The sequence below is a fragment of the Glycine soja genome, chromosome 18 (assembly GCF_004193775.1).
Source record: "Glycine soja cultivar W05 chromosome 18, ASM419377v2, whole genome shotgun sequence".
In the NCBI taxonomy this organism is placed as follows: Eukaryota; Viridiplantae; Streptophyta; class Magnoliopsida; order Fabales; family Fabaceae; genus Glycine; species Glycine soja.
This window is the reverse complement of record NC_041019.1, coordinates 53,937,223-53,955,405: the sequence shown is the minus strand read 5'-3', so window position 1 is coordinate 53,955,405 and position 18,183 is coordinate 53,937,223. Positions and strand designations below refer to the sequence as shown.

The 18,183-nt window shown below is 32.4% G+C and overlaps 1 protein-coding gene and 2 pseudogenes across 1 annotated transcript; 1 reads left to right on the top strand and 2 right to left on the bottom strand.

Moving 5' to 3' along the window:
* Positions 1-723: 723 nt before the first annotated feature.
* Positions 724-1,437, bottom strand: LOC114397414 (annotated as a pseudogene).
* Positions 1,438-1,539: 102 nt separating this feature from the next.
* Positions 1,540-16,689, bottom strand: LOC114397413 (annotated as a pseudogene).
* On the top strand, positions 8,091-12,987 carry LOC114396046 (polyvinylalcohol dehydrogenase-like). Its single transcript, XM_028357939.1, has 4 exons — positions 8,091-8,244; positions 8,380-8,855; positions 11,243-11,852; positions 12,381-12,987. Exons 1-4 carry the CDS (start codon positions 8,149-8,151, stop codon positions 12,831-12,833), a joined length of 1,635 nt encoding a protein of 544 aa, XP_028213740.1. The 5' UTR covers positions 8,091-8,148; the 3' UTR covers positions 12,834-12,987.
* Positions 16,690-18,183: the final 1,494 nt, after the last annotated feature.

Genomic DNA, 18,183 nt, shown 5'->3' with positions numbered 1-18,183 from the left:
TAATTTTTTGTGTCTTCTACGTTAAGAAAGAGAAGATGGAGCTAAAGATTTTATGGATACATAGTTTTTCCATTTCTGCAAGCATGAGCTCTTTGTTCATATAGTTATATTCCTTCACTTACTTTTTTGTGCTAGGAGGATACACATGAACCTTCAGTAATATTGGTGCTTCTACTTGTTCAGCAATTTAAAAATTGGTATGTTAGTACAACAGAAGATGCAAGAAGGGTTCTCTTTAGAATGTAAAATTCAAGATGAAGCTGTGCGACTGGGTGTTTTACTGTTTTCTATGCCGAATGTCTAGTTGAGCAACCAAGTATCCATCTAGGTATTCACTACGCATTTTTAGTAAAAAAAAAACTTTGAATATAGGTAATAGAGTGTAGAAGCTAATATCTCTCAAACCAATGCTGAATCTGAGACTTGCAGAACATAAAATTAGTAGGGGCAGTGGTACACAGAACAAAGGCCTCCTCTGGCTGCCCAATGCTTAGAAAACATAGAGTACAACAAAAGTTTAGGAATGACGTATCTCAACAAGGGCACTTAGATATTGAAGATCTTGTTAATCATGAAAGAATATTCTTATAATAGATGAGGCTCATAATTTCTGATTTATTGATCCATTTATATTTTGTACATGTTTGACAATTACTTAATTTTGCGAACAATTATTTTTAAAAATAAAACTAATACAAGCATTCACATTAACCACATAAATTCTTAGACAATACAGAAGGCAAAGAGTGAGGTTCCACCCGTATAGCTGAAAACAACACCAGTATATCCATGACCCACATATATGCATCCATTGCTGATTGACATGCCTCCATAAGCACTGCCTCCAGTTTTATAGGACCATAAAATTTTCCCACTCTTGGCATCAATTGCATATATGAACCCCAGTCTATCCGCGGATCCAGCAAAGACAACTTCATTTGCAACACTAACAGGGCCATTAGCAGTGGTTTTACTAGGATTAGCCGTCAACCATAGAACTCTACCATTTCTAGCATGCATTGCCACTCATCCACCAGCCGTGGTAATCACATTTGATGGTGCAAAAGTGAAATTTTTGGCATCAGAATTGACGAAGTTTGTGTAAACTGTCTTTTCATCAGTTGTGGCACCCAATGATCCACCTCCTTGAACCCCATCCAGCCCAGCTTCCTGAAAAAGAAACTGGGAAAAAAAACATAACACAACAAGAAGAAAACGAATACGACAAATAAGGGAAAAATTAGATTCTATAAAATATACACCAGTGGTTCATTGCAAGGTAGAGAAAAACAGAAGACTACATCATTATAAATTATCTATTACCATAGACCAAACAATGTTGGCATTGTTGCGATCTAAAGCCCATGCATAAGCACTTTTTTGGACTGCAACAACAATACCTTTCTTGGTTCGATTTATATATGTGGTCAACATCATTGGTGCTTCACCAAAATCAGCATTTGGCCGGAGACCTTGGTGAGGACAATTAGAAGTTGAAACATTTCTACAATATAATATCCATACATCATAGCTTCTTAACTAGCAGTACCATATGATCTTCCCAGAATTCAGATCAAGGGCTAAGATTGAATTGGAGTGGCTGTCTGGTTCAATACACTCGTCTGTTTGAGTAGGTCCAGTTCGATAAATCTGTCTCTCTCGACACTGACGTATGCGTAATGGGGCAGAATAGAGGTTCCCAGTGGCAATATAGACATGGTTTCTTTTAACATCAAAGGAAGGGCTGCTTCCCCAAACAGCAGCTCCTGCATATTCTCCTCTCGTGTTATTGTTACTTGGTAACGTATAGGTCTTCCACAACATGGCACCAGATTGAGCATCAAGTTTTACAAAACTTCCATGAAATGTTCTGCATTCGTCAATGGGTACAGATGATTCAGTTGAAGATATTCCAGTATAGTATTTTCTGTAGAAAGTTGAGCATAATGCAGCACAGGCAGAAAGATCACAACATATATGGATGCATTTAATGGCATTTTCATACAAGGGTACAGAAATAAATCTTAATCATGCACTTATCAATTTTTATTTTTTGAAAGGCAAATCAGAATTTATTCATTCAAAAAGGCCACGAATTGTGACCCAAGAGATGACAGAATGTCTACACAAGATGAAAAAATAAACAAAACAATCAGGAAACATCCCTAATGCAATCTATGGGATTATTCATTAATGAAGTCTTAAAAGATATCATAGAATAAAGTCCCTTTTAGGTAGAGGATGATGTTTTACTTGCCACTAAGTTCATTAGCAAGGTTAGAATAATGAATGGCAATTTGAATGGAGAAGGGCCAAGAGATTTACAGTAGTACTGACCCTTTGTAATATGTCCCAGACACGGTGATGAATGCTTCAGGATGGTAATCCAAAGTGGTTTTCCACACAAGCTCACCACTTGTTCTTTTGACACAAATAAGAACAGCAGGGCCATACATGTTAATTATCAGTAAATCATCTCTTGCCACTGTGGGAGTGGACCTTGACACAGTAATCAAATATTTGCGTTGAGCCACGACCAAATTCAACCCAAACCCACTAACTTACACCCCTAAATATTATATAAGACAATTGTCATTTTTTATATATTTAGACAAATATCATATTAATACAATAATCAAATACTAACTTAATACTCGTGCTGAATTCTTAGTTATTCATATGCATATATGTTATATTATTTTTTATTTGATTAATTGAAAATATATTTTATACAAATTGTAACATCTTATTTTTTGTAAAATAAATTAAAAAGAATTTTATTTAAAAATAAATTAGGAAAATAGTGAGATTTTTGTAATTAAATAAATAAAGAGAAATAATTTTATTAATTAAAATAATAGTTTTGAGGTAAATAAAATAAATATATGTTCTTAGAAAATAAAAATTATTTTTTATTTATTCATTTGATAGGAAATAAAATAGAGTTCATTTTTATAAGCAGAAGATAATAGACTAAAAGGTTAATTTGATAGGGAATAAAATAAAGTAAATAATAGACTAAGAGTACCATAGCTATAAATAGAGATGTATCAGGTTAATTTTTACATTTTACGATACATCTTTATGCTATCTATTCTTCTCAAATTTGTTTTTCCTTCTCCCTCTCCCAAAATCTTCTTTTTTTCCCGAATACACCCAAACCTATATCAGTAAAACTAAGATTTCGAACTCATTTACCATTGGATCATCGTGAAATTTGAATATCGAATTTAGAACTCATTTCCGCACACTCACACCGTTGGGATTTACGAAATAATGTCTGTGGAAAGAGAATTATTCCTTGCACAAAGACAGTGAAATGGAGACCACAATCCTCTTAGAAACCCTAGCACAACAACCAGAGGAAAAATTTGAGAAATCTTAGGATATTGTTAGAGATGTCGATATCGCTGTTGAACTACACGCGTGAGCCTTCTTAGAGGTAAAGGATGAGTTTATCGCAATTGAGGTTAGAAAGAGCATATGTATGGATCCTTAGAGTATCAAATTGAGGTTTATTTTGGGATGTTTATTGTATTGTAATTCTTCTTTTACGATTATAATTACAAGATTGTTGTGTTTGATGGGCCAACCGATGTCCTGATACTAATTGGTTGATAAAATTGAGTGTTCTTAGTGTTTTAGTGTTTTTGACCTATGATTTTGATTCCTTTGATTTTGATATGATTATGTGAAATTGTTTGAGAAGTTTTACTCCTCATGTTGTGAGAAGTATTTTTGTATAATTTGTTTGTGTTTTGGACAAGATTTACTAGATTAGCGTGATAAATTATTATATTAGGATCATGAAATTGTGATTGAAATTGTGTGTAAGGAAAAAATTGAGCATGTGTTAATCTGTGGAACACACATGAGCATGTGATGATGGATTGTGACATTGTGAGATGTTAAATTGTGGACATGGGATATGGTTGTGTGATAACTACGAAATTTGAGTTAATTTGATAGTCAATTTTGGCTAATAATAATTACAATTTCTTCACTTTATTGTTGTTTTTAATAAAATAATGAAGAAATTAATATCTTTATAATTTTTTATCAGCAGAAGATAAAAGAAGAAGATCTTAAGTGCTTTGGAGGAAAATTGATGCAAAAACTTGAAGAGAAAACCTTAAAGAAAAGTTAAAGATTGGGATAGCTCGCTTAGCATACAAGACGGGTCTAACGCATCTCCTCGCTTAGCGGCTAGCTCACGCTAAGCGCGAAAAAGGTCTGCGAAGAAGCCCAAAGGCGCGCTTAGCATGAAAGCCTCTCATGGCTATGAGAAACTAAACCCTCTGGATTGGGAGCCTAACAAATATAACTTCTTTTAATATCTATTAAATACAATTACTATTTCTATTGTCTATTTTTTGCTCTTCATCTTTATTGTAGGTCTAATCATTCATGCATTAGTTTTAGGGGTTATACATTGGGAAATGATAATTTCTAAAGAACTAGAAAAGGATATTTAAACAATTTATTGCTAGGGATAAAGTGACTTTGTTTGCCTTTGCATACATCTCCATACTTCATGTGATTTATTATTCTATCTTTGCAAAGGGATTTGGAAGAGAGAATAGATAAATTAGGCTCTTCATCGTGAGGGATCAAGGTTGAGTATTTTAGTAGATGTGGGTGGAAATTAGAATAATATTAAATAGAAAAATACATTAATATTACATCAATGGTAGTTAGGCGTGCTAGGCCTCAACATATTTAAATTATGAATTTATCTATAAGCATCATTATCTCTATCTTCTACATTTCTTATATTTTACTTTAATCTCTTATCTCTTTAAATTTTTATCTTATCTCCTAATCTTATATTTTAAATTTCTTATTCTTTTTATCTCTCACTTTCTTTAAATTTCTTATCTCTTGCTTGTAAATTAGGTTTGCATCAATCTAAGTACAAGCAAAGTCCTTGTGGATTCGATACTCGAACTTCCGAGTACTTTATTACTTGAGACAATTTGGTGCACTTGTCAATGAGTTAACATTGTGAATAAGTGTGTGAGTTATACTATAATCCGAATGGTGTTTACCTTGAAAAAAATGTTTATGCGCGAGGTGTTAAAATGAAAGTGTAGGGTTCTAAATTAGGAACCTGAAGTATTAAATTATAGCACAATGTGTTAAACATGTTTGAAAATAAGTGTGAGGTCATGGATATTATATAATTCATTAGCAGTGTTTGTGTGCAAAAGTTATTTTAGGAGTTGGACGTGAATCAGGAAGGTGGGACCCTAACGGATTCTTCGAAGTCTAGGTCTTGGAGGTAAATACACTCTATTTGAGTGCTTCTTTAAGCCTATGTTGATCCCATATGGTTGGAACATTCTCGCAAAATAGAGTGATCCTAACTGGTCACCTTATGATTTTACTTAGTGAAAGTGACCTGACATACTCATTGTGTGGCGTATCTTGTTATGTACTCCTAAGCGTCCTAGTGTTATTTTTCACTGACATGGTACTACATTGCATATAGCTTGAGTCTTAGTATAATTGTTGCATAACACCTGTGAATTGTTTATTATGAAATTGGTGAGTATTGTTATGTTTTGAGTTAAGTGTGTGATTCATGTAAAATGTGATTGGTGATTGAAAAATGAATTTTAAATGATAAAGTGGTGAAGTGACATGAATTGTATTAAGTTGAGTTATGTTATAAATATTTTCTATAATGTATTTTATTTAGAAATGTGATAACTCACTCCTTATGTGTTGTTTGTGTTTGGATCATGTGATGATCTCGAACCTTGTGTTTATGGAAACAAATGACTAGGTGGATGACTTTAAAGAACCTCGGCCTAAAGGATGTTGGGACACAATACTCTGATAGGATGTGACATTGAGGCATGAGTTTCTATTTTAATTATATGATGTTCAAAACATGTTATTTTACTTTATTTTATTCCGCTACTTAACTTTAGTTCTTTTGTAAACTTGGACGGTCTTCTTTTAAGTCAAATATGTTTTTAATAAGTTTTGTTTGATAACTTGAGTTCTTTTGTAAACTTGGACGGTCTTCTTCAATAAATATCTGATTTTTGTATTTATTTTCTAATAAATTTTTGTTTTAGGTTAAATCTCTAAGAAAATAAAAATTTTATTTTTGATCCTTAATATTTTATTTTAGTCCCTGATAAATTAGTGAATTTTGTTTTAGTCCTGACTAATAACAAATAAAAAAATAAATAAGAAATAAATACAAAATTTACTAATTTATCAAAAACTAAAATAAGTGTTAAGGACAAAATGTCAAATTATTGTTTTATTAAAAACTCAACGAAAAAAATTATTAGAAAATAAACAAAAAAAATTAAATATTTATTACAAAGATAAAAAATATATTTAAACTAAAAAATGATTTAATGTTTTGAATTCAAAGTCAAATATTTTAATGTCTAGCTGTCCTCATCCTTAGGCCAATTTTCTTCACGGAAAATGATCAATCCACATCCCAAGGGTAATTGATATCTAGAGAGAAAACAAATGAAATAGAAGTGATAGAAATGTAGGTATGTATAGTAGATAATAAGAATGATAAAGAGAGATAAAGAGAAATAATCGAATATTAATAAAATATTTGATATGTTACAGTGTTTATATATTATTATTCTTTCTTCTCCATATATATATATATATATATGCGTGTGTGTGTGCAGTTCTCTTTGAAACAAATTCCTCAAACATAAATCTCAATAATTGGAATAAGCCAAAATAGAATTGAAAAATAGGAACTGAAACACAAAATTTAAACATGGAAAACCCTTAGCTGATAAGAAAAAAACCACAAACAAGACTAAAGAGGAAACAATTACACTCCTCTCTTATAATAGAATAATGCACCTAAATTTCTATAAAGTAGATGAAACACTTATATGTTTTTCTCCCTTGAGTGGGATGCAAATAATGATCAAATGGGTTGCTATTAATTTACAGCCAACAATTTGAGTTTAAGCATTGAATGTCGTTAAAAAGCATATCTATCGTCCAACCAATTCACCGGCCTAGCATATGTAGAGGTATATAGATTTCGCCATCCATGCCTTATTTTCCTTTTATGCCACCAAAGTGGCTTTACCTCTCACAATGTCCCACTTAAATTCACTATTCTGATCTTTCAAAAAATCTCTCTACCTTGACAATTCCTTGTTGCACACGTTCTTTATAATACACAAGGAGTGACACCATATATATAAACTTTTTTTTTTAATTATTGACTTTGCCATAGCATTTGCTAGGTTATATTTGGTGTTAATTTTCTGCACATCTATGCTCCTTTCTTCTACTAATTCTTGAACAAAGAGATATTGGATGTACTGTGAACTTTGTCCTAGAATGAAAGGATGGATTCCTTGTAATGTGAGACACTCTGATAGGCATAATACACAAAAATCTTCTATTGATTATGCCTCAATCCCGATCCTAGTATTTTCTTCTCTCTAAGGTTTCTCCCAAATCAATCTCAAAACCATCTATTTATACCTAAGGTTTAGAAAAGATGCATATCACCATGCGCTTCTGCAGGAATTCCACGCTATGCTAGTTTGTGTGGAATTCTACCAACAATTCTCCTATGTGACAAACGCACACATCAATTTTAGTATTTACCTCTCAATTGAGCGAGGGGTGCATTATAAATTTCACACACACACATCAATTTTAGTATTTGCCTCGATCGAGCTAGGTGTGCACAAACTCAATAAATTTCACATACACACTCATCAATTCAACGTTGACCTAGATCAATTTAGGCATGCACTGACTCAATATATTTCACCCTAATTTTAGTAGTGACCACAATGGAGTTAGACATGCCTGACTCACTAAATCATTTATATTATATCATTAATTATGATTAATAACCATGACTTGCATAACCAAACAATTAAAATCATCTAATAGTTTGCCTGAAATATACTTTATCCATTCCACCTACTTTATACGACATTTTAGAAGAAAAAAAATATTTCTAATTATAGAAGGCTATAATCTTTTTTCTCTTAAAATTATAGAAGGCAATACAAACTAAAACATAGTTAGGCCACTTTTGTTTTCCATATATACGCGGGTATCTTTGAAATAAGTTTCTCAAACATATATCTTGGAAATTGCTACACCATCTCTAGATTCAATTCCATGAGACCACCTAAATACAGCATGCACTTGGATCTTCGTTTGCTGTTATTTTATGTCGTTCATGCTGTAGTAATGGTCTTTGCAGCAAACTCTGATGTATGATACTGACTCCCATTCTATCGATTTGTTAATTCCCTAAAGCTCTTGCATGTGTAACTAGCTAGTTTTAAAGATTACTCTCATTAATTAAAATTATCTAAATATTGGTTCCCATTTTCTTCTTGCTTTTAGGGGCCTAGGCATCAATCACAAGACTGGTTAAACCACGGTGGAGATTTGTTCAACAGGCGATATGCTTACAAAGAGCGTAAGATCAGCCCCAAAACAGCACCGAACCTACGTTTGAAGTGGAAATTCTATGCAGGCAGAGACATCACTGCAACACCAGCCATATATGATGGTACCCTTTATTTTCCAAGCTGGAATGGAAACATCTATGCAGTTAAAGAAGCCGATGGATCACTTGTTTGGAAGCAGAGCTTGCAGAAATTGACAGGTCTGAAAGCACCTGATGGCCTTGTTGAGAATGTAAATTCGACAGTGTCACGGTCAACTCCCACAGTGGCTGGGGATTTACTGATAATTGGTGTCTATGGCCCTGCTGCTGTTATTGCACTCAAAAGAAAAACCGGTGAGCTTGTGTGGAAGACCATTTTGGATTACCATCCTGCAGCACTCATCACCATGTCTGGAACGTACTACAACAGGTCAGTACTACTGTAAATGTTCTCCATTCATAATCTCATTCATTCTAACCTTGCTAATGAATAAGTGGCAAAGAAAACATCATCTTCTACCTGTAATTAACTTTGATCTATCTTCAAGATCTCCATTAATAAATCTGTTCTGATAAAGAATTTAAAGATTTTAATTTCCAGTTTTCTCAGCTATAACACTCCAATAATTCATGGTAAATTAACGAAGAGACAAATTAATCAACTAACGATGCTTTTGAGAAAATAATTTAGTTAAGGAGGACAAAACTTAAATACAATTAATACTACATATGTTTTTGTTGTTGTTCTCTAATCAAAAATTGAGTTTCACTCGAGTAAATATTTATGTTTACCTTTAATAAACCTTCATTACACATATTACCAAATTAAAACTCCAATTCTAATGAGAGTACCAAAAGAAACATTTACCGTGTATTTGGATACAGTATTTAAAGAGGGTAATTAATTTTTTAGGGTATTTGAATTGATACTCAGGAAAATGTTTCATCAGAATATTTCTTTAAATTTCTATTCCTTTTTTAAAATAAGGAATTTACAATTCCCCTAAAATAGGTGGAATTTCAAATTCCACCCGTCACACCACACACTTCTTTTCTCTCGGTTCTGTTGCTTATTGATGATAGAAGATTACTCCATGAGATTGATTTTCAGCGACCTCCTACAACTGAAAACTCATCGGTGCACGATATTCCTTAACCGGGATGAGGGCACAAATTGAAAAACTCAACACTCGAGCATCCTTTGCTGTGGAACTTTGATAGACATGGCACACACACAATGTTGATTGCTGCCAGCAGGTATGTTTCACCGATGTACAAGTTCTGACATCCTCACCACCACCGTCGACAATGTCGACATGGATCCCTCAACGTGGTGGTGTCGTGACTCCTCGTTGTCAATACTATCAGTGTTGCAAAGCTTCAAACATGGTTAATGCTTGGTCTTCGGTCCATCAATGAGAATATTGCAATAGTTAGAATTTTGGACCATTGTCGTTGAAGAAGTTTCTTAGGTAGAAGAATATAGTGGAGACGAATCAGTTGAGTTTTGAAAGGATGAGAAGTAGATATTAACCAAATGATCCAAATTAAATTAATAGCCCAAAAAGATTATTTTTGCAATTGAATGAAATTTGATTTTCTTCATTTAAATTACTTTGCATTTTAAATTCTCTGTTATTTTAAAACTCTCAATCCAAACACAGGGTTAAGGAACTTCTTTTAAGTTGTGAACATAAAAATCATTTTGCCGGTTAATCTGTTTCTTTTTTTTATATAATTAATGATGTTGACAAATTAATTTATTATAAAAGTGAAAAGAAAAAGGAAAACAAAGGAAGAAAGATTTCATCCCATCACTTACTAAAATAATAATTGTTAAAATATGAATTTTTCTAAAAGTTAGATTCTAAGATTTCATGAGACTGCACAACTCTCCCTGCTTTTTCAATATTTACAACAACATCCCTTATAGGACTTTAAGCAAAATTTTGTGTAAAATTTTTGAAGAAGTTAAGGGAAGTTTGTGTAATACATAAGAGATGTTAGCGTAATATTTTTCAAATAATTAAGGAAATTAGTCTAAGGGATAGAAAATAAAGATTTTGTGCAATCTTACAAAACCTCGGGGGTGCCAGTTAATTTACTATTTTCAGAAATGAGCAGCACCAGGTATACGCAGTAATCAGATATTCATGACTTTAAATTTTACTATTAGTTTTGAATAATTAATGGTAAAAACTATTCTAAAACACAAACAGTAAAATTTTTACTAGTATTTATGTTAATACATTAGTTTTTATCACACAAAAATTATAGTAACGATTATTCTAAAACACAAACAGTTGAAAAATATCCCAATTGTTGATAAATGACACTTTTATTATGTGCGATCATACATATTGACAAACATGAGACATCAAGTGAGAAGAAGGGAAAATATGATGTTGAGTTACAAGTATAAGGTGAAGTTGCATATCGGGTAAAAGTGAAAAGATTGAATATCAGATAAATGAAAAGAAAACTCATAAACTTACTTGAGTCTTAAAGTTTTGGGTTAGAGTGTGATGTCGATTTTCTTATGTGATGGCTCGTGGTTCACAGGTGTACCCATCGAATCTCTCCAACATATGAATGATTAGAACCGGGGTGAAAGTCAAAATTAAAAACATCTAATAATAATCATTTTGATAAGTGAGATGGATGAGCTTTATTAAATGGATGACCGACTTTCTAAAATGGTCAAGTAATCTTTAAATTTTGATATTTATATGATTAATATTTATTTTTTTATATGCATTTAAAATTGGATTAATTAAATACATCTACATGTTTTGCATTATGCTCAACTCTCCACAGAGGTTATTATGTTGGAACATCTTCACTGGAGTCTCTTGTACCCCTTGAGAAATGCTGCACATTCCGTGGAAGTTTTGTAAAACTTAATCCTCGATCTGGTGCCATCTACTGGAGGACGTATACGTTACCAGATAACAAAAACACAAAAGGAGAATATGCAGGAGCTGCCATTTGGGGAAGCAGCCCTTCCATTGATGTTGAAAGAAACCTCGTCTATATTGGCACTGGGAACCTCTATTCTGCCCCGTTGCGCATACAACAGTGTCGAGAGAGACAACTTAATCAAACTCAGCCTACTCAACAAGACGAGTGTGTTGAACCAGACAACCACTCCAATTCAATCTTAGCCCTTGATTTGGATTCTGGGAAAATCATATGGTACCGCCAGTTTGGAGGCTACGATGTATCAATCTTACCATGTAGTGATACTTCAACACCCAGTCCTGATTGTCCTCCTCTAGGAGACAAACCAGATATTGATTTTGGGGAAGCACCAATGATGTTGACCATATACATAAATCGAACCAAGAAAGATATTGTTGTTGCGGTCCAGAAAAGTGGCTTTGCATGGGCTTTAGATCGGAATAATGGCAACCTCATTTGGTATAAGGTAACAGATAATTTATAGTATAATGGTTTTCTATTCTTCTCCCCCTCCCTCCCACCCCACTTTTCAACGAACAACTGGTGGATATTCTTTAAATCATCATTTGTTTATATCTCCACTATAATAACTGCAAAAACTTACGTACTGCAATATTTTCAATCAAAACATGATATGAGAGATAATTCAGTTTGTTTATAATAAGTGTCAAGTGATGATCTATCAACATTCATATATATCAAAGGCAAACACTCTATCAAGGCCTTTTTTTTTTTCTCTTTCTATTAAGTCATATCGCGTATCATATCTACATAAGTATTCTTTTCTCTCTGTATATGCCACGTATATGTTAGGTGTTCATAAATTATTTTTCATTTGTAATATAACTGTGATACTCTTACACCTTAAATATAAACTTGATATATACGCGTGCGCCTCTAACTTGTTATCAATTGGAAAACTATACATTCATTCTTTTTTTTTCTTCTTCATTTTGTTCTTTTTCTTTTTTTGTTTTTTTTTATTAATTTACAGAAAGCTGGACCATACGGCCTTGCAGGAGGTGGATCATGGGGTGCAGCAACTGATGAAAAGAGGATTTACACCAACATTGTCAATTCTGATGCCAAAAATTTCACTCTTGCACCATCAAATAAGATTACAACAGCTGGTGGGTGGGTGGCAATGGATGCCAACAATGGTAGAGTTCTATGGTCAACAGCTAACCCCGGTAATAGCACTGCTTATGGCCCTGTTAGTATAGCAAATGAAGTTGCCTTTGCTGGATCCGCGGATAGAATGGGATACATATATGCAATTGATGCCAAGAGTGGGAAAATTTTATGGTCCTATAAAACTGAAGCCAGTGTCTATGGAGGCATGTCAATCAGCAATGGGTGCATATATGTAGGTCATGGATACAATGTTGCTTATGGGTATTCCTTGAACTTAACGAGTGGAAAGTTTCTCTTTGCCTTCTGTGTCTAACAATTAGTGTGATTAATACGCGTGTTTGTATTAGTTTTATTTTAAAGAATAATTAATTTTTATTAGCTTTTTTAAAGAAAAAAGCTATTAAAAATTATCTGTTTCAAAGTTATGTGATTATCAATTAAGTACAAATTATAAATGGATTAATATAAAACGGAAACTACTATTCTGATATATATTTTCCTTCCTGTGTTTCTCTATATTTAATAGAATTTTAAACATTTATTTAATAATTATCATTAAGTATGATCATAAGTCTAGAGATACGCAAACAAAAGATACCATGTAAAAAACATAAAGCTTAAGTCAGAACAATATATTTATACAAACTTGTAACAACCTTATCATTTGTGTTTTATTAAATAAGCCAAAAATAATTTTTGAAGCCAATTAAGTGATAGCATAAGAACCCTATCAGTTGTGTTAGGTGTATCAATTTTTATTCCTTATATGTTATCTCATTCCCAAAATCTCTCTCTCTCTCTCTCTCTCTCTCTCTCTCTCTATATATATATATATATATATTGTAAGTTCAAGTTGAATTTAAATCTTACTCACCAAAAGTCGTTGTTACAAGTGGTCCGTCACTTAGCTCCTCAACCAAGATCCGAGCTTTGTTACAAGTGGTTCGTCACTTAGTTCCTCAACCAAGATCCGGGCTTTAATCTCCGACTTGAATATGGAATCGTCAATGATACAATCAATGAGAATATACAACCGTTTTTACGTTTTCTACCATGTTTTCTTTCTCGGTATCATGAGCCCTTCGTCTCTAAAAAATTGGCTGGTTACATTTTAGAACCAAAAGACCTCCTAAAGAGTTTATCAGTAGTGAAGGTAGAATTAAGTCTAGCTCGGGATTTGAAGAATGGACAACAACGACTAATAAACTGCTACTTGGATGGTTACTAAACTCCATAACTCTTATTAGCATTGCAAAACTGTTACTTCACATTGAAATCTCACGCCAGCTTTGGTAAGAGGCTCAAAGCTTAGTTTGAGCACATACGATATCCAAGATCACATTCCCCAAAATGAAGTTCCATAAAACAAAAAAGAAAGATTGAAAATGGATGATTACTTTAATAAAATTAAGTGCACAGAATGTAACCTTGCACTTGCAGGAAGTCCTGTCTCTACGTTGGATTTGAACACTCAAGCGTGCTCAAGTTTGGACAGTGAATACAATCAAATTGATGTTCAGTTGTTAAACAAATAACACCTTACTAGGGTTGAAATTTAGGCTCAACTTGTCACATTTAAAAAATAGGATGGATTGGAGCTTATCAACAATCTGTCCAATTTGAACTTGAATCCCTCTGCCAACATAGCAACAAATGTACACAATTAATATATATAGGAGGTTGAACCAGTGGACTTGGAGAGGAAAAAACTAGAGAGTTCCATGAAGAGGAAGAAGATGTGGCAAATTCTCTAAAGATAGATTTTTTTTTTTATCAGGCGGTGTGTTGCAAACCCAATCATTCGTTACCGCAAGTTTGATAAAAGCTATATGGGTCAACAATGAAAGACGTTAGATAAGGCAAATCATATCCATAGTGTCTGCGTAGTCTGCACCCAGTATTGTTAGGTTCTAGATTGGTATTTTGATTGCAGAGCTAGCAACTATGTTACACATGCTCCAGACATACTTTAAGAATTCGATTAACATAATGGTAAGGATCGCTTGACTAGTTGGCATTTGGTAATGGTGCAAGCCTTAAAATTCATGCCACTAGTCATACTGCTCTTAATTAACACTCCTCAAATGCCCCTATATCATAAGCATATTATGTATGAACTTATGATCACAGAATCTTTTCTCAATTAACTTCTAACAATGACATCTGGGTTGAGTTTCGCAGTTCAACTTGCTTTGCGAATCACAAAATGAAGGGAAGGTCTTAGTGGAAGGGAAAATTAATTAAGGATGGCCTTTATCAACTACATAGCGTTCTGGAGTCAGTGAACACAGATCTTCATGCGCTTTTCTATCAATAAAAGAGATTTGACACAAGAAACTACCGGTTAGCCTGTTTTGTCACATTAGCAGTGCTGTTACTAGGGTTAGCAGTGGACCATAAAATCACTAGCCCACAATTAAATTACATGGGTTAGGACCAGAAGGAGGACAATTAGGGCTTGAAGCATTGTTGCATGCAACGAACCACACATCGTAGCCTCCTAACTGGCGGAACCATGTAATATTCCCAGAGTTCAAATCAAGGGCCAAGATAGAATTTGAATGGTTTTCTGGTTCAATACACTCATCTGGTTGAGTAGGCTTAGTTTGATTGTTTTGTCTTTCTTGACATTCAAGTATGTGTAATGGGGCAGAATAGAGGTTTCCAGTGGCAATATAGACATGGTTTCTGTAAACATCAATGGAGGGGCTGCTTCCCTAACTTGCAGCTCCTGCATAGTCTCCTCTCGCGTTATTGGTATCTGGTAACATATAGGTCTTCCACAAGATGGTACCAGATCGAGCATCAAGTTTTACAAAACTTCTACGAAATATACAGCATTTCTCAATGGTTAAGCTTTCATCCAGTGAAAATGTTCCCACATAGTAACATCTGTGGAGAGTTCAGAACAAATGCACAATAAATAAGACGAAAAGGTCAAAACAAGTGATTCAGAGGACTATCAAAAAATCCATTAGGGTCCCTCAAATGGTAAATATTTCAGTAATATAGATGAAGTTTTATATTGAAAACTCATTGATGTAATTATATACCGAAGAAAAAGTGATATTTTAAAAAAATAGAACACAAATTGTATTCATACTTAAATTTTACAAAGTATTAAAAAAAAAGAGAAACTATAAGACAGGGTAATTAATGTGACGGAGAGAGATAGAAAATATATATAATGTTATAAATTAAATACATATAATATATTTAAAATATTAAATTTATTTAAGTTAAATCTATTTATTTAAATTATTATAAAAATTACATAATGTATATTTATTTATTTATTTTTACTTATTTTTTTTCACTCATCTAAATAAACAGAGAGAAATGATCTTTTTTATTTTTTTCTTATTTATATTCATCTAAATAATTAATATTTTATTTTTTATTTCTTTCCTTTTTGTTTTCTCTTTATTTCACTTTTAATCCAATGAAAATCGTAGGAGGAAGCCGTGTGTGAAACATTAATTGTTTCCTTTCTTGTATCCTTTCACTACAAGAAGTTCCTTAGAAATTTCTGTACTGATCAAACTGTCAAATTTTTCAATATGTAGAAAGAATGATTAAAGTGGGAAAATATAAAACAAGAATAAATTAAGCATGTTAATTACTTCATTCATGTAAATCACTTGTCGCATCCTGCTAGTAAGAAAAACTTGTCGCATCCTGTTTTTTTAATTAAAAATGATGATGACCACTAGAAAAAATTATTAGTTGGTGTTTTTAGTCAGATATTAATTTTTTTATTGGGGTGAGGAAGCAAGAAATGATAAAGATAATTTTAATATACCATGGATGAGAGAGCACTAAAAAAGAAGTTTTTTAATCAAAATGACACGGTCCAATTTACATTGAGAACAAAGCCAGTTCCATGTAGTCCTGTCAGATTCTGCAAGTTCTGCTTCCAAACAAGCGATCCGTCAGCTTCTTTAACAACCGCATAGATGTTACCATTCAAGCTTAATTGGAAAATAAAGGGTGCTATTATATATGGCAGGTGTTGCTGTGATATCTTTTCCAGCAAAGCATTCCCACTTCAAACATAGGTTTGGCGCTGCTTCGGGGCTGATCTTACGCTCTTTGTTAGCATATCTTCTGTTGTACAAATCTCCACCATGGTTTAACCAGTTTTGTGATTGTTGTCCAAGCCCCTCAAATCAAGAAATTAATCAATGAATAGTAACTTAGATTGATTTTAATTCATGAGGAGTATATATACAATATTGGGAATTAACGATATAGAGGAAAATGAATATCGTACATCTGACCTTGCCACACGGACTACTACTGCATAAACACAAAACAACAATAAACAAAGAACTAAGCGCATGTTGTATTTTGGCTGTGGCTTGGAAACGGATCATGAAGGGAGTGTGGCAACTAGCAAGATATAATATATGTTTGGAAAACTAATTATATTATGTCAAAGAGACTCAATTATTTGAGAAAGAAAAATAGCCCGAGTATGCATGAGAGCAATCATATCTAGAAATCGTTGACTTTGAATTTAACTTATATTGAAATAATGGTAACATTATCTTCACGTACACACAATCCAATTTTATAATTATTTCTATTTTTAGGAGAGATAAGAAGTAAGAAAAGAGAAATATTTAATTCAACATGGGATATAAAAAATAAACAAAAAAAATGGTTTAGAGAAATTAAATATACAGTTGATATATAAAACATCTAATTCAGTTAGTTAAATATAAAATGTATGAATTGTTATAATTCATTTTCAATCGATATATATCTTCAATTTCTATATATAAAAAAAATATACATACATCCAATAAGTGCACTTACAACTTACCAGAGTCTACCCGCGAGACAAATGAAAAAACAAAATGAAAACCCTTAACAGATCAATGACAAACCGGTCAATTATATTTTGATGTATTTTAAGGAAGTATCAAATAATTTTATATTAATATATAATATTTATAAATATAATCAATAATATAACAACTTCTCAAATAATAGTAGATTTTCTTTAAAAATATAATAAAAATTCATTAAATGATATAATATTTGGTGTAATTTACAATACACAATATACAAGATAACAATGAACAGAATTTACCTATTGATTTCCAATTTCAGTCTTTTCTTTCTGTAGCTTTTGAGAAGAAATACAAGGCAATGTTTGGTGATCAATATATTCCTTTTTCTTCACGTAAACTTCTATGACGGTGATACAAGACAATTTTATGAAGACATCGCCGTCTTGAAATTTTTTTATAATATATCTTGCCGAAGAAAGTAATCTCTACCTTACAAAACTTAACTAACATAAATAAATATATGGCTCGGTTGGATATATTATTCATTTAAATATATCTATTCTGTTTTCTGTCAAAGATGAATGTGATAGCATTCTTGCAAAATAAAAAAGGTATAGGATCGTGGAGAAAATGAAGGAAAGTCACGAAAATACTGGATGGCGAGGGATATATATATATATATATATATATATATATATATATATATATATATATATATATATAAAATATGTTCTAGAAATATAAAAAAATATATATACATTTATTTTCATAATTTATTATTATATTATATGATGAGAGAAGAGAGAGATTGAAAATTTAATAATGGTAGGACAAGAGAGAGAAATGACTATTTAAATTGAATAG

What these genes read in the sequence shown, in the direction of transcription:
- LOC114396046 (XM_028357939.1), top strand. Translation starts at nt 8,149, where the DNA reads ATGAGACCACCTAAATACAGCATGCACTTGGATCTTCGTTTGCTGTTA. An exon ending in TCTTTGCAGCAAACTCTGAT is followed by an intron (nt 8,245 to 8,379) that starts GTATGATACTGA and finishes TCTTGCTTTTAG; the next exon opens with GGGCCTAGGCATCAATCACA. An exon ending in TCTGGAACGTACTACAACAG is followed by an intron (nt 8,856 to 11,242) that starts GTCAGTACTACT and finishes AACTCTCCACAG; the next exon opens with AGGTTATTATGTTGGAACAT.